Below are 26,724 nucleotides of genomic sequence, written 5' to 3'. Positions count from 1 at the left end.
AGGCTAACAACGCTCCGTTTGCTGAAATCACGTGACGTGGCGAGTTCAATGCAAGCTCCGAACCACTGAATCGACACAGGTGATTCATAAATGTTTCGAAGCTTCATGTTTCGCATTCGCAAACATCAGCGTCGTCGCCATATTGGACCGGGCAACTCAGTCTCTCTTTGCAAAAAAAATGCCTGATTCATGTGTTGCTTGGGGCTGTAAAAACCGTCGCACAGCCCAGACAAAATCCCGGGGAATTACCTTTCACAAGTAAGATTGAATAATTGTTTATGGTTGTATTTGGTCATTATAACGTTATGTTGACAGAGCCAGACTAAGCTAGCAAAAACAAGCTAGCTATGAATGCTGATACTGTATAACAAATTTTAAAGGTTTTATCATAGTTTATGCTTTCTTAAAAAGGCTCGGGTTGATTTGTGGATTAAAACATAATCAGCTCGACTCATCACGACCTTTACAACTCCATCTCACTGTTTCGAGCAGCGCCACCAAACAACCAAGCTGTGTGCAAGAATCTTTTGCTAAAATAAATTACAGAAAACGAGAACGAAGCAACGTAAAACTCCGTGCACTTAACTGATATGACTCCGACGTTTCAGTTTAAAAAATAAAAAAATAAGAATGAATAATAAGAATAAAAAAACATGAAAGGGCAAATTAATGTGGTTTCTCTATTCTCTTAACTTTCTCTTTATCATTTAAACTAAAAAACAATAACAAACTAGAATAAACTTTTCTTTTTCTTTTTTACATTACAATTATCAGTTAGCAGAGTTCTCTGTTTATGAGAACAAATGTTTCTATAATTTAAAAGCCAGGCCATTCAGGTGCACTGATTTTATTTCAATTATTTGTTTAATGTTTGTAGATTCCAACGTAAAAAAATATATAAATGGTCTACTGTGACCGTGATTTATTACATTTTCTTTCAGAAGACACCTTTCAACCAGCCATAAGGCTTCATGTGACCTTAGGACGACAAAACAAGGCTTTCGTCCGCTGCCCGTCAGTTATTTTTACCAGATGTACCACTGTGATAGACAGTGATATTAAATTAAGTTGAAGTTGATGTCTCAAAAAGTTCCTGAGAGATTGTGTTTAGTCGCTATACCAAAAGTAGCCATTGCAACCTTCAATGGTAACTTCAATAAAAAAAAAAATGCTTTCTCCTGTCATAAATGAATACATTTCTGTGACAATATCACGCAATCACAAATCAGTGGCTAAATATGGAACCTTGGGTCTACAACCTTTCCAACAATATGTCTTCAGAACAATTTTCACAGGATGAATTTAGAGTATTTAAACTTTTGAATGATACCTAATTTAGGATTATTACTAATAAATATTCATGGCTTGAAAAAGGATGGAAATTTGACAGACCTGTTCTTCTAGTTTATAGATTTTTTGGCCTAGGGCTAACTATGACTCGCTGCCAACGTCGAGATGTTTAATAAATATTCCAAACATGCTGAATACCCAATCATTACTTTCCGGACCTTTGGTATAAAGAAATCAGAAATGAACTGGACCTTGGAACATTAATGGACTACTCTTGGTTTAAATCATAAAAATCGATTTATTGTCATAATCATAATGCCATAATCATCTATATTGGTTGGTTTTTGTTCTAAACTGACTTTTATTACAAGCTCCTCTTTTCATCTGAGTGACTGACATAGTATTATTGTGAATCTGACTGTTGTTATCTGGCTATCTAACTTATCTCACACTTTGAAGGTTTCCTAAACCTAAAGCGTTGAGGAAGCAGTGGGAAATTGCCCTAAGATGGGAAGGTTTTTCCGCCAGCGATTCTTCTGTGCTTTGCAGTGAGCACTTCAGGGAGCAGGACTTGGACAAGACGGGTCAGATCGTAAGGATCAGAGATGGAGCTAAACCATCTGTCTTCAATTTCCCAGCTCATCTACAAAGAGTAGGTCTACCTCTAGATTAAAGGATATGATAGCTAGTTATTAGGCTTTTATATATATGTATATGTATATATATATTAAAAAAAAATTCCTTCCATTTTAGCCAGTGTCATCGAGGACAACAAAAACCTCAAGGAGGGCTGAAGAGAGCCTGTCAGTGGACTGTTCTCTGAAGGTCCTAGAGACTAGACCTCCACCTAATGTTGTGAGTTTTGTACTAATTTTGTGCCAAACTGCTATGACTGAGCGATGTGGCACAAACATTCATGTAAAAATGTCCATCCTTTCTTCTAGGACCACTCCTATGCATTGCCAGCAGATCCAACTGGTCTAAAGGCCAGACTCAGTGAAGCCTTGGCTAGAGTGGAGAGTCTGGAGAGGGACATGAGGAACGTGAAGAAACGAGAACAAAGGGCAAAGGGCATAGTGCTTTCTCTTCTAGAGGATCTGAGTGGAAAGAACGTCATTAATGAAGAGCTGGAACACAAGCTCAATTTCTACTCGGGCAAAATGAAAATTCAATAAAATGTTGAACTTTATGTATATCTCATGTTCGCACTTTCCATGTCTACTAATTCCTGGTTATTATTTCAAAGGGAATTTAAGGATTCGTCTGTGCCCACTGAATTTCAAATCTTCTCATTTGACCTCCTGCCAAAAAGGGCCATGAGTGCAAAACAAACTGTCCACTGGTCCAAAAGCATTCAGCTAAGAGAATCTTTCCTTTTTGACCCACCACATGCACATATATTGCAAAGTTTTTTATAAATGTAATTTGACAAAATTCTGATTCGTTTAACAAAGGCAGATGTTAGGCTTGGCCTCAACATGATGTTAGATATGTTTATATGTAAAGTATACGTGGCATTGATGTCTGTGGTTCCAGTGCAGTGATTTGGTAGGAAAACAACTGCCAAATCATGGTTTTTTTTTGTTTTTTTTTATGTGTGTATTCATTTCTCAAATGCAGTTTATTTGTGACAATTTGTAAGCTATGTCTTGTGCATTGCATGCATTTCACTTTTGTTTTTCAAATTATTTGTGAATAGAAGTATGAATAAATACCTATTCTACTAAATATTACAATATTCTGGTCTAATTAATGTTATAACATTCATGTATATATATATATATATAAAGGGTTTAAACAATGTTTTTCATACTTGTTTGATGAACCACTAACAGTTACAGTACCAATAACTTGGGACGTTCAATAGCCCTTTCTACTAACTCTGAAAAACACAGAAGATGTGTTTGGATATTGTGCTTATAATTTTTTTGAGAAATATTTCAGCAAATGCATCTTGGAAGTAATGGTACCTTGTTTTTTATTTTTATTTTTTTATTAAACATGTTTCTTCTTGAAAAGCTGATTAACTGTCTTAATCACTCCTTTACTGACTTTACAGAAGCAAGTTTACAAACCAGGTGTTTTATCGTTTTATTTGTATCTGGACAAAAAGAAGAAAAAAAAAACTCAAACATTTGTTCAGAATTGTTCATGTATATGTTCGTGTGACATGTTCAGTTTGTGTGTTCGTCACTCATTCATATCGTCGGTAAAGTCAGTCACAGTACGGGCAATTGTAGGCAGAGGAGAAAAAAAAAAAAAGATTTAAATATAAATACATTTAAAAGGAAAGAAATTACCAAACCAGGATACAATCTCCACCTGGGCGAGTCTTAATATCGTGTATGAAAAGTACTTAAACATGTAGCATTGTAAACACAGGTGAGTCAGCATTACTACACAACCATATGCATCAGCTCCAGGTTTGGAAGAGACAAAAAGTCTCAAAATGTCAACATCTACAAGATCTAGGACGGAAGACCATAAAGACCCAATTTCACTTATTTGTGGCCTTTTGTAAATATTTTATTGTTTTCTGCACTTCTCAGAAGTTATTTTAAGGAGTAAAGAGCAGCGCTCAACTTTAAATTGTGCCAATATAACAATATAATTGTTAAAGCTCTGGTTTAAGTGTAATTCACAGAGAGACAGATCATGAGACACCCAGATTTGTTTTGTTTTTGAAATCTTTTGGCTTCTGAAAGCAATGTCCTTAAATGAGAACAGAATGTCTGCGAAAGAGACCTGAACTGATTTGGATTTGCTGTATTTGTGCTACAGTAAGTTACAGAGGGAAGTCAGACTCAGAACAACATAGTTGGGTCTACATGGTCAGCTAGTGCGCTTATAAACAAGAAAAGAGCTACACATATACACACAAAAATACTCGATGAGGGCAACAAAACAAAATTACAATTCTCCTTCGATAATTAGTATCTTCACTTCCTTTATGCCAATAGAACTACGCCCAAAATGAACACAAAGCTAAGCAAACAGTACACACTGAGAACATTGCATTGGCCTTGGTTAAAAGAATTAGTTATCGAGCACAATAAATTATGCATTTTTCTCTTTATACCTTTGAGTTTACCAATTTGGTGTACAAGTAGGAGACCATCACATCTCTAATGAAACTGTGGCAGACAATGTAACCCCTAATTTGTAAGATAAGAAAATAGAGCAGCAATATTTGCACAAAATGTGCACATTCAAGTAAATAAAAAAAGAAAGAAAAAAAATCAAAGACAGATTGATAAGCATTCAGCCTCTTGTCTTTGTTGGTCTGATTGGCACTTTTGTGAATAGGAGTGCATTTCCGTTAAGAGATAATTTCTTTGCTTTTTTTATGTGATCAAAGTATGAATCCAGCCAGTGGTCTTGTAGACCATTAGATATATTTTATAAGCATAGTTTATTATTTTTTATATGATCTGTCTTATTTTGTGAAAAAAAATCTGGACTGCAGCATCTTCACTCCAAGATGGACCTGTAAATGTCCACAGAACTAGATCTGAACCAATATAAAGAAAAACCCTGTTTGAAATTCACCTTGATACTGCTGTTAAAGTAAATCAGATTGTGAAGAGGTATTTTCAAAAAGGTAAATGCAAGTGTCTCAAATTCAAAAAGGTTCTTGAACCAGAATTAGTATGGAAACCTTCTTTCGGTTATCGGTTCTGATCGGGAATCGCATCAGACATTGACATTTACAGAAGGAAATAACTTCTAGATATTAGTCAACCAAAACATATCCGTACCAAACACAGGATGCTGCTCCAGTAAGAACAGATGCTGATATGAACTGTGCATCACTTCCCTTCCCTCCCTACATCATCCGTCAGTCAACGTCTATGTTTTCATAGATACAAGCCCGTACTAAATCAAATGACCCCTAGCATTCACTCAGAGAAGCGCTCTTCTGTCAGTGTATTATGGAGGTAGAGGAAAATGCTTCCATTGATGACATGAATGTTTACTCACAGTTTTAAAGTAAACCACGGCTAGTTTCGTACAGGGCGGGATGTTAATATTCAAACTTTTCATGTCTTCTGCCTGAAATCCACAGCAGTCTAACATCAAACTGGTGTTTTAGTGCATCAACCAAAAAAAGTGCCAAATGGTAAAATAAGAAAAGATGTTTGGAGATTACGGAAGTCATTTTCCCCTCGGTTTTATGCTAATCTGTATGTGTACATGTTTAAGAAGTGTATGCTGGTCTTGTATGCATGTGTGCAAAGTGTGTGCAAATAGAACAATATCTATATATATATTTTTGCCCATATATTTCATTATTATTCATTATATAAATAAGTATCCCTTGCCATATCTACATCACCTGCAAAAATAGAAACAGAACCCAGAACAACTCTAGCTAATGAGTGTGAGCTAATTGTTGAATGAAGATCTGGCAAGGGATACAAAATGGTTGTTGGTACCAACAGAACACCATGCAAAACCCCAACATGCACATACCGAGGGCTGCACGAAACAAACACCTTGAAGTTATCAGAACCACCCAGTATTATTTACTATGCTCCAATTAATAACGAGAAAAGAGCAGAATTAAGACTCCATCATGTGCATTACCCCGGCCCTCAGATGTGTGCTGATTTACCCCAGATCACATTTCATAGTTAAAGCCTTTTGATCAAAAGAAGAGTTATTCATAACACTGCACACCACGAATACCCTACAACTAGATATTTCACCTCTGACTGGTAAAAAAAAGAAAAAAGAAAAATGGGCATTATCTTTACTAAATTGGCTCTTTGGGCCGCACTTCACCAGTCATTGTTTTTTAACAGTAATGACTTATATTAGGATACTCCTTTACTAAAATGCCTGGATTACTTTAACACCACCCACCACCACGTCAAACAGACTCTACATAAACTCCTGTCGTTTCCACACCCAGCATGGTCTGAAATGATCAAGTCAATGGAATACTAATACTAAGAAATTGAAACGGCTCCTGAAAGCCTTTGAAGAGTGCTTAAATTGTCATGAAACGCATCTGCAGATATTATGGTGTTTTGCCTAAAGCATGGTCATATTAAATATAACCAGGCTTTTTTAATTACCAGAATGAGTAATGAACAGAAGAAAGAAATTCTACAACGCAACACTTGATAATTCAAACCAGGATCAAAAAGATAAGGATGAAGATCAGGATTTTCATTAGACGAGTAAACGATTCTCTCATCTTTCAGTGAAAGGGGAAAACTGAAGCATACCTTGCCTTAAAAAAAAAAAGGAAAAAAAGGACACAGCGCCACGATTTCTACCTGAGGGGGATGATTATTTAGCTGCATCATTGAGGGGGACAAAAATGAAATAAACTAAAATCCAGCTCTCTCTTGGGTGTGACAGGGCAGTGGATTGGTTCCCCTGCTTAAAACACACCTCAGTGTCTAAATAAATCAGTCTGGGTGATGGGTCGCAGGTCGAAATTTGGTTCACTCAGATGTCAATCGCTGCGCTCTGAGTGTTTCCGACACATGTTTCGGTAGGGGTATGGGGTGCGGGGAGGGGTGTAAAGGTCAGGGTGGCGGCCGGGAAGGGTCTGGAGGCTGGTTATAGCTGGAAGCCCTCCATGGGAGCCTCCTGCTGGGGAAAAAGGAACTGCTGCTGGTTCTCATCCACCTGTGGTGCCAGACTGGCATCCTCTTCCTCTACTCCAAAGTAGTGCTCGATGAGGTCAAAGGCTTTCTGGTAGATCTCCTGATTTTCATGACTCTGTAGGAACTCGATTTTGTCCAACCCTGGTAGAGAGAGATATACAGTTTATATTTCACAATTTTACAGTTTTACTGTATTATTTATCAAATACATGTAGCCTTGGTGAGCATAAGAGATTTCTTTCAAAATGTCTGTCTATCTATCGATATCCATCTGTGTCCATCTATCTATTTATAGGTCTATAACTACATTATATCCATCCATCCATCCATCCATCGGCCTGTTTACATCTGGTCACTTCATGCAGTTTTACAAATTGGATAGCTAAGTGTTCAATTTACACTTGGCCACATAAATGTGTCTCCGCAAAACAAATATAAATCTGATCTTCAATTGCAAAGCTACAGTATATGCAAATTTAACAAGTTCACATCAATGAAAGCAACAGATATGAGCTGCATTTTATTTATTTATTTATTTACTCATAATCAAAGACCGCAATAGGAGTAAGAGCCACATCAGCACTGGTGAGATAATTTAGTCTCACTACTTTTAATGAAGATGATTGTGTGTCGAGTGCCTTGCGGCAATTTGTGCGTTGCTGAAGAGATACTCAGCTACTCATCTGTGATGCGTGTTGCAGGAGCAGTGTCATTTCTGGTTATGACATGTCATATAGGCAATAAGACATTCTCACACTTTTATTTGTTTTTACCATTTTGGGAGGAGTAAAATTTACGTATATGACTCAAACAACCAGTTGAATTTAAACTTGTCCAGTTTCGTTAGGACTGCATCTCTCAAACCACCTCCTAAAGTTGTTTCAGAGGGCATTTATACACCTGGTCCTTTACACACTTGGTCTCGAATAGCTATCTGATCAGAAAAAAACATGAAGTGACCAGGTGTAAACAGGCCCTATACGTCTATATCGATCTGTCTATCTATCTCTGCCTATCTATATCTATCGATACAAACTCTGCGTTGCTATTTTTCAACAAATTTCTTATATTTCTCTGAAAATACATGCAATTATGCAATAATGTTGATGTAAATGGCGGTTTGGTGAAGTAATGTTACCGTAGGCTTCCTCTATGAGACTGCCATAAGGGTTGATGCCGCTGCCGTTCTGTTTGGCCTCCTGTTCGCCCAGTCTGAGAATGTTCTCCAGACCATTCAGAGCCACCAGCACTATCTTGGAGTCCATCACAGTCAACAGATCACAGAGAGGTTTAATGCAGCCCAAATTCACCAGATACCTAGAGAAAAGATAAGAGAATGAATGAGCAGCTGCATGTTTCTCACCATAGGTTTATTTTCTAAATCAATAGGAAATAACAGTAAAATCTAAATAAGTTCCTGCTTGGAACACAGTCCTAAAAAAAAAATTATCCAACTGATTTATTTTTGGCACATAATATGCATTCTCCCTCTGCTGCTTTGTGTAATTAGTGAAATTAATCAATTTGTAAAACTAGACATGCCCCAGTACGACTGGGACAACATTTGTTCTTCCGTACTTATTTTCTCATAAAAACTAAACATCATAATTTAATTTCCCTTAGTACAAATAACTGAAGATGACATTACAAAAAGGGAATTTATGTTTGGCAAGCCGTTCCCATCAAATCACTGCGTGAAACAGCTTGCATTTCAGATTTAGACACACAATGATGCCACGAGCACTGCAACTGAGATGAAAATGCTTCAAACACAGACATTTGCCTACACTGGATGTGAGTGTTGCATCGTGTCGAAAGCAAATAGAACCCGTTATAATCACTGACACGGTCTACAATGGATACAGTATACAGATATTCTGACATACTCCACCCGCTTGTGTCTGTCGACAACAAAAATAAATAGCTCTGACAGCAGCTGCACCACTAACCGTAAGTAAAAGATTTCATAATGCTTTGTCTGTAAATGGTTTTATAAGGATAAATGTTTTTAAAACACTATAGTGAGAGGGCATTTATACATATTCTGTTTTCCTATGCAATGACATTAGCCAATCATAACAGTGGCCGTTTACTGACAAGCCTTAAAGGAGCGGTCCTTAAAAACTGATTATTTCAGACATAGGGTCAAGAATGAGGGTTGAAATTAAATAATAATGTTTCTGTATGTATGCATGTATGTATGTATATATATATATATATATAAAGTACAGGACTTCTCATTGGTCCACAGGCAGTTTCTGCCCTGCACCCATCTTGAGACTAATCAACTAATAAGTTTAAGCCATGAAAATTCCTGAAGGACCATTTGGATGCCGCAGAAGTGGCTAAAACAAAGAATCCATACATTACCATGTCTGGAAACCTTAAAACAAATTAAGCCGTTAATGTTCAAATTAATGCATGCATGACAGTTCAATCTTTTCCCAATCTTGTTTGGACTTCTGTATCTGTATACTTCTAACTGTGTTTTATGCAAATGCGTTCCACAGGGGAAATAAGGATGGGCCACACTGTGTGTGCCCCTCTGATGCCAGCAGTCAATCACAGCACTAGAATGAAGAAGCAGCAAATTGCAATCTCCTCATCATCGTAAAAAGATAAATGTACCCTTTCAACAGAAACTCCTTAAGCAGAGACATTAACACATACAGATTCCAGTCTGCAAAGATGAGACAAACGGATCAACAAATTCTGATTCTCCAGACCGTTACAGGGAAGGCAGCATCAGAACAAGTTCTGAGTCTCCAGCATGCAAAGGTGAGACAGAAACAGATCAACAGGTTCTGAGTCTGGTGCCCTGTAATCTGAGAAGGAATCATCTGACACTCTCGCGCTCACCTTAGGAGACGCAAGTCATAACACCACACTTATTTAACTCTGAAGTTTAAAACAAGACTCATACATTATAAATACGATTAAATAATAGTTGTTTGTGCTACACTTATACTAAAGGAAGCACTCTAAGTCATATTTAATGAAGCACTGTACTGGCTGTGGAAAAAATGCCGTAAGTGCATGTCTGCTAAAACTGAAACCATTTGTTGTAAGTGTGCATAGTAATAAACACTTTAAGCACACGGCTACTTCCAGACTATGTGATCTCACCAGACATCATGAAAACCACACTGCAATTCAATCTGGATAAACGCATCGCAAATACTCCCTAGTGATTCTCTAAGATTAGCGCTTACGCTGTGCCATGTTAATGGCCATCGGAGAAGGCCCAACTTGGCCAGATGAAGATTGTGGGAGCACTTTAAATGGGCTCCCATTCTAAACTTAAAGAATCCTGAGAATTTATTTCTGAGGTCAGCTCTAACTCCATTATCTCTTGATGAGCGTGGAGCATGATCCTCGTCAACCTGTCATGTGACTTGACTGTCTCGAAAAGCAAGACATACTGGTAATCAACAAACGTGCGCAGTGTGGCTAATTTTGATCAAGAATTGCCCACTTATACAAAAAGAGAATATCTGACAGACAAGGAAAGAGGGTAAATATGATATAAAAGTCACCAATTACAGGCTGGCAACTGGGTCAATGACAAATAAGAGAGAATCAACAATAAAGAAAAGTAATAAATAAATAAATACTATAAAACACATCAAATTTAGTGTACTCTGTGTTCACATTGGTTTCATACAGTTTTAAAACATTTACACAATCTTAGAAAAAAGGTTCACTGGGGTTTAATATAGAATGCTAGGGCTTAAGACTAAATTCTCAATAATTATTTATGCCATGTCTTAAATGACTGCACATTACTTTCATGTTTAACAGGTTATTTCAATTATTCTAATGATAAAGTACATTTATGAGCTATTTACAAAATTTAAACTAAATAAAAAATGTATTAATTCAAACTAAATAACCCTTAAAGGGACAATGTGTAGCTTTTTAGGTATTCATAAATATGTCCTCAATGGTGTACAAATACCTCTGCCAATGATCTGACTTATCCTCGTAAACGAAGAATTTATTATCTTTATATACATGGGACGGGTAGGTCCACGGAGGCTTCCATGTAGTTCCGCCATCTTGAAAAACTATAATAGCAGAGAGGGACAAAAAGTATAGGCCAACGCGTTTTCGTTCAGAGCCAGCGTCACGTGACTGAAACCAGCAGAAGCGGAGGAGCAGAGCAGTGAGAGGCACTTGTCACTGCCCCGGCAAGTTTAAAAGGCAATACAGTACAGTATGGTTATTTATAATGGAGGACCATACTATACATATGCAGAGTCACAGGATAAGGAGTCCTCGTCGTCGAAAAAGTCCAAAATAGACCGTAAAAGGAAACGTGACCGGAGATTACAGAAAACAAAGGTTAGTGTCGGGATAGCTAATTCAGGAGAAAGCTTTCAAAAGAGTTGAAGTTGCCTGCTTTCTTCTCGACAGGTATAACTTTATTATATAATTAGACAGTAGAACATTTATAGTTAAAAGTTAAACAGACGAATAGGAGCTATTGAGTAAAGTAGAGAAGGCCCTAAAAACAAGCTTGTAACATTCGTTTGTTTGTTTTGTCAAGTTGCAGTTTGTTTGAAATAAACCAGTTCACCCGAAGGAAAACTCGATGAAGTGCTATTATAAGACATCCTGTCATAGCTTTTTGGTACATAACGGCTACCGTAGTTGCAACACGCATTTGAAAAAGCGAGGTGCTGGAGAGCACTATTTGTTTGAATGCAAAATATAATTTCACCGCTAGATGGGAGAAAATCCTACACAATGTCCCTTTAAAAGGGTTCTATATGAAGTGGCTGACAGAACACTTTGAGCCTCTATATAGAACCTTTTCTTCGAAGAGAGTGTAACATATTTAAACTGAATGATTAAAATGTCATGTGGTGTAAGTATCAATATTTTTTTTTTAACATTTTTCTTAGTGAATATATGCGAGTGTACACCTCAATTTTATATATACACACATACACACATATTTTTGTAATTGTTTGGGAAGTTGCACCACATGACATTTTATAACCTGAACTACCGTATTTTCCGCACTATAAGGCGCACTTAAAAGCCTTTGATTTTTTCAAAAAACGACAGTGCGCCTTATAATCCGGAGCGCCTTATATATGGATCTGGCGCCTTATATTAATGTCTGTAAAACAACCGCTGACTTAAACCTTTTGTTTATACTTTCGCCTGGCACCGGAGCGCGAGCCTCCACTGACTGCGTGCGCACCTCCCCAAACAGACGAGGCATTTATACTTGACGCAACTGTTTTGTTTTAGACTGAACACCAGACCATACAACTGATTTAGACGCGCAAACTGGGTGCCGGTGTGATGAGATGTACTAATATCCGTCTGCTCGGGCAGATTCGGCTCAAAGTCGTGCATCTTCGGATGCGGAGGCGCGCGCGCTGTCACAATGACGTAATTTTGCCGCTCGCGCGCCTCCGCATCCGAAGATGCACGACTTTGAGCCGAATCTGCCCGAGCAGACGGATATTAGTTTTGTATTACCTTCGCGCTCATGCGGACGCGTCGAGTATAAACAAGGTTTTACAGCTCAGCCACTTGTTTTTTCATATTTTTTTGCAAGTGGTAGATCTTGGTTTACATTTGGACTTTGGATGTGATCTTAGGCTTGAAAAGGTTGGTGACCACTGCATAACGCAAACCCAGTCAAACGTTTGACTGCAGTATCTTCTATTCTATGCGCCTTATAATCCGGTGCGCCCTATATATGAAAACAGTTCTAAAATAGGCCATTCATTGAAGGTGCGCCTTATAATCCGGTGCGCCTTATAGTGCGGAAAATACGGTAACTCTACCTTGTCATAAAAAGGTCAAATTATCTGATATTTAAATAGACTTATTGACTTTGACACAGTCATAAGGGTTTGTAGTGGTCCTCTCTGATATCACTTCCTATCTGATCTGAATGTTTTGGCATGTCGACCGGCAAAAACTAACACAGTGATGGCAAATGGTATGGCCATCTTGGCGACAAGTTTGTCAGATGCCTAAATGCTTAAGACGTGCCATTTGAAAGCGGAAACTCAGAGCTCACCTGATCTGCTCAGGTGTGCCACCTGACGTGGCATTAGTGATCGCCCACGCCGCCTCCTTCCTGGTGCGGAATTCTGCCTTCTGAAGGATTTCTATCAAGACCGGAAAGATGTTTGCATCTATTACAGCCTGTAGACGAAGATGAGAAAAAGAACAGAGGATTAAAGTCATCCTTAAAGAGATATTTCACCGCTGGAAAGATGAATGTGTATTTAAATTGGGTCATTTATGTAGTAGAAATGTGAAATTATTTTAGAAGTTGGTGCCTTCTAGACTGAGAAAAGTCTGAAAATTTATTTTTGGCTCATGTGGATGAAAGACAACTCCTCCCAGTATGCACTTGCTTCGCTGCCCTAAGAGGACACTCCCAAGCCACTCCTACCAGAGGGCAGTATCGGAAGAAATGATACAACTAGGCTACTAGTTGACTCGAAACTGAAAAGACACCGTTTTATCGTGAGATCCCACCCCCTATGGGCGGGTTGAAAACATGTGGAACTAGCTCCTACTATTGGCTGTAGCCTCTGGCCAAAAAAGCCTCCGATGACGCAAAAATCGTCATTTTGCGTCATCGGAGGCTTTTTTGGCCAGAGTTTTTTTTTTTCAGACACAATACAGAAATCTCTCGTCTCAGGGGGACATGAGGGAGGGAAGCACGGTCATTCGAAAATACTACCGGGTTTCTACTGATACAAAGCTTAATGCTAATTGGTGAAGTATCCCTTTAAATCTAAAAATAAATCCCAAGTCGACACTACAAACAAGTTCACTCCTTTGAAGGTTTGAGGGTGCAGCCGTAACCCTGTCGCACGTGATAAACAAGCTGAGCCCTCAGCTTGTAGAGATGTGGAGTATGGGTCAGGGTGTACCTGAATCTGTGCTCGGTTTCCCGCTGTGATGTTGGAGATGGTCCAGCACGCCTCCTTCCTGATGGATTCCTTGGCGCTACTGAGCAGGTGCAGGAGGCAGGGGAGAGCGGAGCAGTTCAACACCACCTAGGGCAGAGAAAAAGAGAAGATGAGGAAACCATCCATCTCCAGTCTGAAACTAGAGATAATCATACATGATGATGAACAAACATCTGTTCACACGCAAACACACCTGCGTCTGAATGTCATCTCCTGTAACGATGTTTCCAACAGCCCTCAGAGAAGGAGAAGCCACCTTGTAATCTGTGTGCCTGCAAGAAAAGAGGAAATAGGTAATTTAGCAAACAGCTTAAACCAGTGATTCTCAACTTTCTTGACTTGGCCCATACAACATATTGGAAGGCCCCCCTGATTATATATTATAGATATTTACAGTATTTCTGAGGTTTTCAAACTTTTTTTGTATTAACAAAAGTATTGATAAATGAATGAACCACATTTATGATTTTAGCAGTTTCAAGATCTTTGTTTTTTCAAAGAAATAAGAAATATGGTTTCAGTTCACATCATGATTTTATCTTTTTTTATTATAAACAAAGTATTAATTTAAAGCTGCAGTCCATAACTTTTTTGGGTTAAAAATTAGAAAGCTGTAACTACTTTTTTTATCCTGCGTCTCTTTAAAAGTTTCCACTGGTTTATGTAAAGCTCAAATAAATAAAAAATAAAATCTGCCAATAAACATTCTGCAATTGTAATACTGAGCTTTAAAAAAAGTGAAATCAAAACATATTCTGCTTAGTTTGCTTTCATAAGCTTTAGGACTGGCAATATAGCATTTATGATGCTTTTTTTCCTCTCGTTTATTTCCCCCTCAAGCTTGACTGGTACTGGTTGTGAAAAAATATTAGCATAATATAAGCATAAACAATTTTCTACTTTTTTCTAGATTATGTTTTGTAATAATATCCTGTTATTTTACAATCAAATAAAGTGGATTTATTCAAGTCCTCACTCGACATCCTTCATTATGTCCTGTTGAATATTCAGTTTCACTATGAAATATGTTCTTATAAAACTTACAAGTGTAGTAGTTTCATGTTGACTTTAAATATGACCCAGAAATGTCAATGTAGTCATAACAGCTGACTCACATGAGCAGCTCCACCAGCCGCCTACAGACCCCTGAATCGATAACTGCCTGGATCTTCTCATTGGGCCCATCAGAGAGATAGGAGAGGGCCCAACAGGCATCAGCCAGCAGGTCTGAATCACTGCTGAACAAAAGACGGGACAGCACAGGCAGGCATGGAGACACCTACAAGAGCAAAAGAGAGCTTTCAATATGAAATCTACAGATTAAGAGAAAACATGTCATTTAGCCTCTGAAATTATGAAAAAAAAATCCTAAATAATTCTGAAGAATCCTTCAGAAATTCTAATATAATGATTTGCAGCTCAAGAAATATTTCTGATTATTATCAATGTTGAAACAATATTTTTGTGGAAACCAATCCTTTTTTCAGGTTTCTTTGATGAATAGAAATATAAATCTTTACTGCCACTTTTACTGTTACTTTACTGTCACTTTTGATAAACCCTCACTCAAAAAAATTGATAAATTAGTTTCTTAAAAAAAAAAAAAAATGCTCCCCAAACATTTGAACTGTAGTGTATAAACAAACATCTAATAAATGTATAAATGAAATCAAAATGCCATGTTGCATTCGCGTCAGTTTAGTAAGGTGTTTTGGGTAGTTGCCAGGACACTGTTCTGGGTTACTTCCTGGCTCTAGGACATATTAAAGAAACTATAGAAACAATGGTATTGTCATTTTCTTTTAGTTTCGCCTTGGTGCTCAATTTGCTGGTATTTCTGACACCTCTATCAGCCTGTAAAGTGTCCTGTATCTTCTTAAACATGAGGAAAATAAGAGTGTTGTCAAGGGTCAGAGAAGCAGTACAGACCTTCTCAAAGTCTGGGGGTGGACTTTTGCCTCTGCAGAGGTTGGACAAGGCCCACACAGCATTCCTGGTCATTGTGAGACGAGTTGATTTGGTCAGCAGCCTGGGGAAAATAAGTATCATCGAGAAAACAATCAATCCTCATATTCAGCACAAAAATGTTTTTTTTCTTCTGCAGAGGATGTTAATTACATTCACTGTTTTGTCAGATAAACACTAGTATTGTGATCTCATGTTAGCACTCACATTAGTAGAGGTGGAAGGATATTACAGTTTAGCACGTAATCTCTGCACACAGCGCTGTCTCCCGCAATGTTCCCCAAAGCCCAAACAGCCTGTGACACAAAGATTCATCAATATACCCACATGGGATTCATACTCATTTAGCACAAACAAAACAAGGTGACTTATCCATTGCAACTTTATAACTCGTACCTGCTCCTGTACGTCTTCAAACTCTGAGTTGAGAAGCTCGATAAAGACAGGTACGGCACCAGCCTCTATCACAAACTTCGTTTGCAGAGATGTTCCAGATGCGATGTTGGTCAGTGCCCAAGCAGCCTCAAACTGAGAGAAAAAAAGAAAACACACACATATTCAAGGACCTGACTTTAGAATTTAAAATGACAAAACAAATTAATTTATATTTCATTCAATCTCACCTGTAATGTACAATTTGTACTTTTCTGAAGGAACTCAACAAATCTATTCACAACTCCCTGTGTGCTTATCACCTCGTCGATAGGTGGGTTTGGTTCTGAAAAACACAAAGATGGATTTATTAAAACTCTGGCACGCATTTAAGCAACTCCAGACATGTGATTGTGTAAGATACCTTTGGAAAGTAGTTTTCTGAACCTCTGTGTTGTGACCAGCTGTAGTTCAGGATCTTCTGAGAAGAGCATTTCAACCATGTCTCTTGTAATTACTCCATCCTAAAAAACACATAGGACAAACTCGGTCTAGATCAATGACCGTAATTTGTTTTCAGTCCAGGTTTGCACCTCTGAGAAGTCCAAATCAATAGTGCTTATTGAATTAAGGGGTCATAATGCACTACTAACAACAATCCCAGAGTTACCTCACCCTTTCAGTGATATAATGGGAGAAAGCAAACTGGGTTTGAACTCACTGGGGCTGTGGTGGAGGAGACGTAGGAATCCATGAGTGGACTGTCAAACATTCCCCCTTCTTCACCAAGCAGCTCCACATTTCTCCTCTTAAACAGCTGCCAAGAGAAATAGAGAGAATCAATGGTGCAAATTGCATCAATTGATGTGAGAGTTAAAGTTAACGTGAGACAACATTCATAACCCATTTAAATTCTGTAACGTGATAGTCAATGAGGGAAAAAAAACATGTAGGATGGGACTAGGGCTGCAACAACTAATTGGAAAAATCGATAATAATCGATCACCTGTTGCTCTCGTTTCTGTTTCCTCAGCTGAATGCCTTCCTCCTCTCTTCTTCGACGCATCTCATCCAGGTTGAGTGCTTTGTTCTTATAGCGGTTCATCCTGAAGTTATCCTTCGCAGGACTTCCTGAAGGCTCTGCAGGGCAAGATGAGTCAGAAACAGGTTACAGACAACTCCAAAGACACAACAGACAATTACATGACATTAGAAATCAAATTTGCCTTGATCTTTTGACATACAAGAGTCTTCGCACCATTAAAACATCCTGCATGCTCCAAAAACTGCTCGTTTGGATATTTTGGGATCTGTGACGTCACACAAGCAAATGCATTTGCATATGCCTGCCCCCAGAGCAAGACATTGACAATTAGTTTTATTTATACATCATCGCACAACTGGCATTCATTTGCTTGACGGCTGACAATTGCCTACACTGGATGTGAGTGTTGCACCAAAATCAAATAGAATCCATTATACTCACTGAGGCGATCTACACTAGATAGAGAATACAGATGCCCGCTCACTTTACGCGTCCCGAAAAAAGGCTTTGACGCGTCCCGTTTTAAAACCGCTCATTTGAGTCTCTGTACAGACTTCAGGATACTAGCACCAGGAACAATTGAATTGTTTATTTTTAATGGCATCCTGGATCGCATCAGAGGGTTATATGTTGTTCAGAGAATTTGACTGCAGATTGTTTTGCAAACAGGACACGGTGTAATGGAGAGTTGACAAAGAAACTTTTGTTGAAAGATGAAGCAGCAAACACTATTGGATCTGACAGCAGCAACTTCACAAATCTTAAGCAAATTATGTCATAATGCCTTGTGTAAACGACGGTTTAATAAGGATAATGTTTTCAAAACTCTTATGTGCAATAGCAAGTGGGCGTGGATACTGTTTTCTATGCAATGACGTAAGCCAATCCTAGGAGCCGCCCCTTAAAAATTTATTATTTCAGACAAAGGGTCAGAATGAGGGTTGAAAAGAATTGTTTTTCCACATATTTATTTGTGCAAAACCATTTAGTTAACAGTCTGCTTCAAACAAAGATAGACCATTATAACCAACCTCCCTTTCACTTCATACTATCAAAGACATTAGATTTACAAAGACAATGCACTTATATTATTATGAATGGGAGAAAGTGTGATATGATATTCCACATAATATGATGGAATAAGTCCCGCCTTCTAAATAAAAGAGCCAATGGCTTATTGGTAAAGTCATTGCGTCACTGCAGCTGCCTTTAGAAGCTCCGATTGCCAGCTTGCCATAGAAACAGTCAGTGTCCTGACTGAGATGCGGGCTTAGGACTGCACATGTGCATTGGCTGGTCCAGTCCGAAACGTACGCTTTTTTTAATGCTATTGTGTATAAGAAACAACATTTATGGGACAGTGGCATCAGAGATAGAGATAGTGGCTGATTTGAAATATGTAATTTAAAGGGATAGTTCACTTTGAAATTAATTTTTGGTATGTTTTAGCTTACCTCAAAGGCATCCAAGATGTAGGTGTCTTTTTTTCCGGAGTAGTTTCAATTTTGATATTTTTAGGTCAAACCGTTCTTGTCTGTCAGTCATATTATGCAGGTCTATGGTCACTGTCTCAAAACAGCATGCACAAAGTCCAAATTAAACAATTCCCCATCGTCCAAATTAAACAATTCCCCGTCGTAAGTACACATTGATGGCTTAAGACACGAAACGAGCGGTTTGTGTGAGAAAACGAACAGTATTTATATAGTTTTTGTCCTCTTGTAAACACACACACCCAAATGATCAGAGGACGCGGGTGCTTCGGTCTGCGCAAGCGCCGGAAAGCGCCGGAAAAGGTCAGAGGGCGCGGGCGCTTCGATCTGCGCAAGCGCCGGAAATAATCTCTCGCGCGTGTACGTCACTCATTGTTTACACAGAACAGAGATTGTAGGTAAGACGGCTAATCGAAATGGTTCTAATTTGCGCTTATCCAGGATGTTTAAACCGACGTAAAAGAAAACAATTTCGTATGCTCGCGCAAACTCATCCGGGAGTGGTGAGTTTTCACGAATTCCCAATTTATAATCCTTCCCTCTTGAAGTTATGGTTGATCGCTCTTCGGCTGGATATCAACACACCCATAAACGTACTAAAGTTGAGGAGGGTCTGCAGCGATAATTTTTCCCCTGATGATTTTATAAACCAAGGAGAGGATCGCATAGTACTGACATCATCAGCTGTGCCTATGGTGTTTTCTCATCCAACGGAGGTATGTGAACAACGTCTTTGTATGTGTCCTTTGTATTTGTAAAGCTGGCATTACATGAAATGAGCAATAAAATGTATTTCTGCATCATATATTTGGTAAGAATGGTTTTACATGAGAGAGTTATAAGATATGTTATAAGAAGAGAAGATATGTGTAGCCTATACTAAGCAGCTGCTAGTCAAACCAATGTGAAACTATGTGTACTACTCATAAGGGTGCAGTCAATGATACTACTACTACTACTAGCCTAATAATAATAATAATAGTAATAGACAGTGTGGATTCACGAGAGATAATTTCCGGCGCTTGCGCAGATCGAAGCGCCCGCGCCCTCTGACGCTTTCCGGCGCTTGCGCAGACCGAAGCACCCGCGTCCTCTGATCATTTGGGTGTGTGTGTTTACAAGAGGACAAAAACTATATAAATACTGTTCGTTTTCTCACACAAACCGCTCGTTTCGTGTCTTAAGCCATCAATGTGTACTTACGATGGGGAATTGTTTAATTTGGACGATGGGGAATTGTTTAATTTGGACTTTGTGCATGCTGTTTTGAGACAGTGACCATAGACCTGCATTATATGACTGACAGACAAGAACGGTTTGACCTAAAAATATCAAAATTGAAACTACTCCGAAAAAAAAGACACCTACATCTTGGATGCCTTTGAGGTAAGCTAAAACATACCAAAAATTAATTTCAAAGTGAACTATTCCTTTAAATATATGGAAAGCAGTTTTTGAGATTTTAGGATTCCCCTATTCAAATTGATAGTGGTCTTGGATGCCCGAAATAGCTGCCCGGAGGCGTTGCTAATATGACCGGCGCCGAGTGAAAAGACTTTACTTGAAAGGGACTTTGAAACTATCCATCCAGTAATCTGCAAGATTAGCAGCATTAGCGCTTTCCAAATCTCAGTGCCCCACCTATTAAACAAAAGCAGTATAAACCATTGGTAAAACAGAAAATGGTTTATTTGTTTTTGGCTTCTTCCGGATTTAGTTTCTGACTTGAACGTGACATCACAGCTCAGATATAGGAGCTTCCCAAGACCACCTGAAGGAAGTGTAGCTGAAATTAGTCTCAGCCTCAGACACTTCTGATGCATATGGCACACTTCTCTGGAAACACTTCAGGAGTTTTGAAGTCGCGATCTGATTGGTTGAATTCAGATGGTCGCGATCTGAATGTGTGTCGTGTTCTTTAACGGTCTGCCTGGAAACAAATGCCGTGGCGCCAAAACCCCTCGTGGAAGAAGAAAGTTGTAATTACAACCATGACAATGAGCACTTACCAGGATCAACTAAACGCTGGATTTTCAAAAGTATGTTAAGTTCGCAGCTCCATTGTTGCAGTAAACTTGCGCAACATTCTTGAATGAATAATTTATTAGATGCACGCCGGTCTGTTATTGTAGGGACATCGACATTATATTGTCACGCCCCTAAACATGACGCGGGAAACAAAACGGACTGTGATTGGTTGCGTTACATGTCACTCAAACGTCATCTTGGCCAAGAAAAACTGCGATAAAGTCCAAACCTTCTGCCGTCAGTCTGAACCTCTGGCTACGCGAGACTAAGCTGAAATTGATAAACCTTTTAATTAGAAGCGGTTGTCCACATAATTTTGGCTATGCAGTATATTTTTTATATATATATATGAGCTTGCATTGGGGCCAGTAATATTTTTTTTAAAGAAATGAATAATTTTATTCAGAAAAAGTCAATTAAATGGATCAAAAAGTAAACACATTTATAATGTTACAGAAGATTTCCAAATCAAATAAATGCTGTTCTTTCCACAAAAATATTAACACTGATAAAAGTTATAAATATTTCTTGAGCACCAAACCAGCATGATATCATAATAAATTAATTACATTTATAAATATATTAAAGTAGAAAACGGTTATTTTAAACTGTAGTAATATCTCACAATACTGTTTTTACGATCAAATAATTGCAGCCTTTTAGATTAAAAAAGTACAGACCTCGAACTTTTGAATGATGTATAAAATAAACTTCTTGTACCAGTCAAATGAGAATAAAGAGCTTGATTTGAACTCTTCAGCCCCAATTTGCAGATGGCCAAGTACTTATCCGTCAATAAGTTGCTAGTGAGGAAAGTATGAGCGCAAGACCTGCACAAACTGTCTGCTGTGGACAAAGATGATATGCATGCATTTGGGCATTTTGACGGGAAAAACAAAACAGCTATGACAATTTCAATTAGTGTGCCATCTGCAAGAGCGCACATGTCGTCAATAATGAGACTAAAATGGATGTGGAAGTGCTTAGCTTATTAAACTCTTCCTTTCAAAATATAACAATGACTGCTGGAGAAATTGTTCAGCAGTCTCAGCAGCTATCTCCAGCTTCATTACTCACTTTGGTCTGTTTGTGCTGAGCACAACAGACTTGAACAGAGCCACCCGGAGTCAGTGAGCAAAACCACTTTTATTGAGGGTGTCTAAACACTGTTTGCATGAGCAAGCAGCTAAAGCAGCCTGTCTCAGCATTTGTGTGGCACTGAGAGCAGAGGAGGCTACGAATGATGACTGGCTAATGCTCCCGAATGCACATCAGGGCGCTAACAAACAAAGTGCCTGAGGGTACAGTTGCTGATCTTGGATTCACTCCCATCCTTTCTGTAAGATCTTATTGTACAGTGTCTCAAAGGAGGAAAATATCCAAAAATCAGCATTGGCACCACATGAAGACCTCCATAACCTTCAGTCAGAAAATCTGCAGTTCTGGAAGAGAGTATCAGCTTGACTGCTGCTGTTAGAAATGAGTCTCCCTGATGGGTAAGGCCTTCTTCACAACAATGGAAGGATGCATTTCAATCGAGCTCCTCAGGAGCAATATATGCCATGGCTTAAAGAGAATAGTTCACCCAAAAATGACATTCATCATCATTCTGTTGTTCCAAACCCATATGAGAATAAGAACTTTTGAATAATCTACATGACCATTAAAAAGTTAAGGGCTGGTAAGATTTTTTAAAGTTTTTAAAAGTAGTATCTTACTCGTATCAAGGTTGAATTCAAAAAAAGAAGAAAAAAAAAGCATATTCTGAAATATCAATATAAAAATTTGATTTTATTTGATTCATATATAAATCTTTATATTTCTATTTTAATATGTTTTAATGTATTAAATATATTTCTGTGATGGCAAAGCTGAATTTTCAGCAATATTATTTCAGTCTTCAACATGGCATCTTTCACAAATCATTCTAATACTGATTTGGTGTTCAAGAAACATTTCTTATAATTATCAATGTTGAAAACAGTTGTGCTCAATGTGCTGCTTTATTTTTGTGGAAACCCAAATTTGATTCTTTGAATAGAAAAGTCATTCTTTGAAATAGTAAAGACATTGGTTCACTTTTTATCAATTAATTTGATGTGGGTTTACAGAATAAAAGTAGCCTATTAATTTCATTCATTCATAAAAAAAAATCAATAAAAAAAATCATACTAATCCCACATTTTTTAACAGTAGTGTAGCTGGTTGCTTTCCCCCCCCCCCCCCCCATATCTAACTAAAATAAATGGGCTGTAAGTACTTCAGCTTTCAAGAGAACACAAAATCATAACCAGATGATTGAGTCATGAGCAAAACTTAAGAACCTGATCAGTCAGATTAGCAAATGAATCATTCAGGACAGATCACTGAAAAGAACAAAAGACTGTTTTGTTCATAAATCAGACTAATAAATCACTAATTCTCTCATTAACATAACGAGAGCAGTGGCAAATGTCAAAATTTGAATAACTCATTGTTTGTCTGTTACTCAAAAAAGGCTAACACGCAGCTTCAAAACACTTGGAATATAGCGTCCGAATGATATGGACCACTTTTAATTTTTTTGACAGCCCCAGTCCCTATTCACTTTCATTATATTGGGTAAAGTGGCCAGGATATTCTTCTGTCCCATGGAGGAAAACGATCATGTGGGTCTGGAACAACATGAGAATGAGGGAGGGTGTTATTTTTTTTTGATGAACTATTCCTTTAAGAAGAGAACGAACATCATAATGACTAACAAATTTAGACGGGATGACAGGCAGGCTGTGCCTCAACCCGACTCAAGCGCTCCATGACATAGTTGCCCATCACATGGGCCTCACAAATAGCAGTGTGGGCTGGGCCCCTGTCGCAGAACTATTTTAAAGGAGTGTGTTTGCTACGGCTTAAAATGCAGCACTAGGGACAGACAGCAGGTCTACGGGCTCAGGACATAGACTGTCCAAAGGTTAAAAGGATAGTTCACCCAAAAATAAGAATTCTGTCATTAATTACTCACCCTCACATCGTTCAAAACCCATAAGACTTTCGTTAATCTTCAGAACACAAAAGAAAATCTTTTTGATGAAATCTGAGAGCTTTCTGTACTGTCCATTAGCAGCTACGCATATTAAACTTTGACGCTTCAAAAAGTTCATAAAGAGATTGTAAAACGAATCAATATGAATTGAGTAAAATTTTCTGAAGAGACACGATCGCATTATATGATGAACATACTGAATTTAGGCTTTTATTCACATGTAGAAGAATTCAAGGTTACATGGGTCAAAAAGCTGAACCACTGGCCAAACTTGTTGAGCCGATTTGTTTTAATGATAGTTTAATAGGATGTTTTCAGTATCAAATTTGCACCATGGAAAGCAATGAGAAACCCAATTTGAAGAAATATCTGCAAAAGTGCAGCCTAAACCTGCTGGCTTCAGCATATCAAATTGCAAACTGAAATGCCAGTGTGTGTGAAAACCTTTACATTTCCATGGAAAAACTGACAAATATCACATTAATTTCCAATGTGATGATTCTTTGAAATAGTAGCCTATGAGACCCGACAAAGCAAGTCAGCAGCAGTCAGGTAGTTTCTGACATCCTATCTGAATCATTCCTGTCCCAACCTCTTCCTCCCTTCAAACAACCCATTCAACAGTATTCTCTAAAGCTGGGGTCCAAATAATATTTAACAGACATGCATCATGAGTGATGTTTTATCGTCCTGACAACCTAGCCAAGGGGTTACAACAAGAAACAGCCGATTTACTTCCATTCGGTGAAGTAAACTATGAATAAACACCTGATAAACAGATTTAAGGGTTGGTCACATGTTACAGTCGACTGGTGAACTCGCTGACATTGTAGATCAGTTGTTTAGTCTGTTTAACCCCGTCAGCTGTCTACCTACCTAGAGAGCGTTTATAGACATCATTTTTATGTGAACCATGACAGTTCACTGGGTTATTCTTCAACGTATAATGTTGGAGATGATTTGACAAACATGAGACGATTTCACAACATCTGACTAAGCATGACCAAGCGTTTACACCGGCAAAGATTCAAAATTGCCTCCCACTTCAGTCAACCCTGAATAAATCTCACAAGTGCCAATTTGAAAAGCGTTTAAGCTTCATATATTTGCTTTCGGATTCACTGATAAACCTATAGGTCGAGTACAGCAATGTGCTAAGCTAACTGGCCGTTTACACTCATGCTTTAACTGACATGGTGTAGCTTCTCTCGGATTTTCAGCAACAAATTTGCTCCCAAAAAACCGCAAACAGAACTAACTCGTTAAAAAACAGTATAGTTTGAATACTTACCCATCGTACTTTCTTTACTGATATACGCCTTGATGATTGGTAATATCAACGCTGTAATCTTAACACTCTCCTTGTCTTCCAGAATTTGCTTCTCACAAACAATATGTCGGTGATCTACGGAGAGCCGAAGGAGACAAACCTAATGACAGCGTTTTCAATTTGTGTCCTACGAAACGCCAAGCAAAATGCGAGAATAGTCTGTCAAAAAATATACTTAGACATATATTAAATAAATATTGTATTTATTGAATATATAATGTTTTTATTATAGAATTTATTTCTTATTGATTTACAACACAATTACAGGTTATGAAGATAATCTATGATCAATTGTCTAATATCTGACTATAATCAAGAACTAGTTTGCTATAGGCTATGAGCTTGCCAATACACAATACACAAACACTGTCAAAAAATATGGTGAAGCAAATATTGTTTTATTTATTTGTGCATATTCACACAAACAATGCCAAGACATATAGTATGTTCAGTTCTACTAAAGAAAATGTTAACATAACACGGGTGCATAAGGAAGCCTATGATCATAAGAATAATAAAAAATAACATAGGCTACTTGTCAGTATGATATTCAATAATATTATTTTACATTTTTACATTTATACAACAATTTGTTTCAGGACTGTTTTGTGAACAAAATCATCTCATTTTATGTAAATAGAACTTCCCCATTTAATAATAATTAGGCCTGTGAATAATTATCATGGCCATTGAAATGTAATTATATCACTTCCAACCAACTACAAAACTGCATTTATGTAAACAAAATCTGTAATAAATCTATATGTCATTTATATTAAAAACTATATTGAAGCATTTCACATGTTTTGATTTAACTTGAAACATATTTTATTTGATTAATAACGAAGAATTCATTCAAGTTTCACACCATTTTCCAAACAAGGAAGTATCAAATAAAATGATATTATTTCTCATATTTTGTCGCTAAATTAATTTTATAAATGTAAACAAACAAAATTTGTGGATAATGCAGTATTTCTATAGACTATATTAGAATTTATATTAGTCTTTCTTTATTTCTCATTCCTTTTTTCTTTCTTACCTGATTCAGACCCCAAACATTGATCTTGTCTTGAATGTGAACTCACAGTGGATTGTCTTTGCGGCCTTGTGACTCCATTAATGCACTCAGCTCGGCACAAATTGAATGTGACGCAATAACAGAGTGTGTCGCACCTGCACTCAATTCTCTGCGAGCAGGTAGCGATAAATTATAGTCCAACTCCTGTGGTTAGGCCCCTGATGACATTGCGTTCAATGAACACTTGGGGGCAACATTGGATTAACTCAGTGAGGGCCCCAAAGGGGACTCACCATGCAGAGAGATTTGTATAATGTTCCCGAGACACTGTGGATTTACATTTGTGTGGTGTGAAATAATGAAAGATATAAGGTCTTCACATCTGCAACCTCATATTTGCTGATGTAAGTTTTCCTGCAGTGGCTTACAGTTTTCCACCAATTCCTAATTTAAGGACCATCAAACCTGATCTTGTGTAGCTAGGCAGTTTAAACGAATGGGGAAATAAAACAGGGCCATTCGTCAGTGCCAGGTTTCAAAAGGTGAGTCGTGACCCCAAGTAGAAAGAAATTCCTATATCTGGC

The 26,724-nt window shown here is 37.9% G+C and overlaps 2 protein-coding genes across 2 annotated transcripts; one reads left to right on the top strand and one right to left on the bottom strand.

The window, feature by feature from the left end:
* Positions 1-100: 100 nt before the first annotated feature.
* Positions 101-4,529, top strand: LOC309510513 (THAP domain-containing protein 6). Its single transcript, XM_082185329.1, has 4 exons — positions 101-258; positions 1,750-1,942; positions 2,044-2,145; positions 2,235-4,529. Exons 1-4 carry the CDS (start codon positions 179-181, stop codon positions 2,463-2,465), a joined length of 606 nt encoding a protein of 201 aa, XP_082041455.1. The 5' UTR covers positions 101-178; the 3' UTR covers positions 2,466-4,529.
* kpna6 (karyopherin alpha 6 (importin alpha 7)) lies at positions 3,369-25,196 on the bottom strand. The gene is made up of 14 exons (XM_082185297.1): positions 25,081-25,196; positions 17,208-17,341; positions 16,923-17,018; positions 16,626-16,725; positions 16,453-16,547; positions 16,226-16,357; positions 16,037-16,125; positions 15,794-15,893; positions 14,980-15,143; positions 14,058-14,136; positions 13,826-13,951; positions 12,958-13,085; positions 8,050-8,228; positions 3,369-7,052 (listed from the first exon to the last, which is right to left on the bottom strand). Exons 1-14 carry the CDS (start codon positions 25,082-25,084, stop codon positions 6,865-6,867), a joined length of 1,614 nt encoding a protein of 537 aa, XP_082041423.1. The 5' UTR covers positions 25,085-25,196; the 3' UTR covers positions 3,369-6,864.
* Positions 25,197-26,724: the final 1,528 nt, after the last annotated feature.

Source organism: Leuciscus leuciscus, assembly GCF_965113295.1.
Source record: "Leuciscus leuciscus genome assembly, chromosome: 12".
Lineage (NCBI taxonomy): Eukaryota > Metazoa > Chordata > Actinopteri > Cypriniformes > Leuciscidae > Leuciscus > Leuciscus leuciscus.
Note: the sequence above shows the minus strand (reverse complement) of the source record. Positions and strands in the feature narration are given on the sequence as shown.

Coding starts and splice junctions, on each gene's coding strand:
- LOC309510513 (XM_082185329.1), top strand. CDS start 179: ATGCCTGATTCATGTGTTGCTTGGGGCTGTAAAAACCGTCGCACAGCC. Junction 259..1,749: donor CGGGGAATTACCTTTCACAA/GTAAGATTGAAT, acceptor CACACTTTGAAG/GTTTCCTAAACCTAAAGCGT. Junction 1,943..2,043: donor TCCCAGCTCATCTACAAAGA/GTAGGTCTACCT, acceptor CTTCCATTTTAG/CCAGTGTCATCGAGGACAAC.
- kpna6 (XM_082185297.1), bottom strand. Junction 16,126..16,225: donor TTGAAGACGTACAGGAGCAG/GTACGAGTTATA, acceptor TTTGTGTCACAG/GCTGTTTGGGCTTTGGGGAA. Junction 8,229..12,957: donor GGCACACCTGAGCAGATCAG/GTGAGCTCTGAG, acceptor TCTTTTCTCTAG/GTATCTGGTGAATTTGGGCT.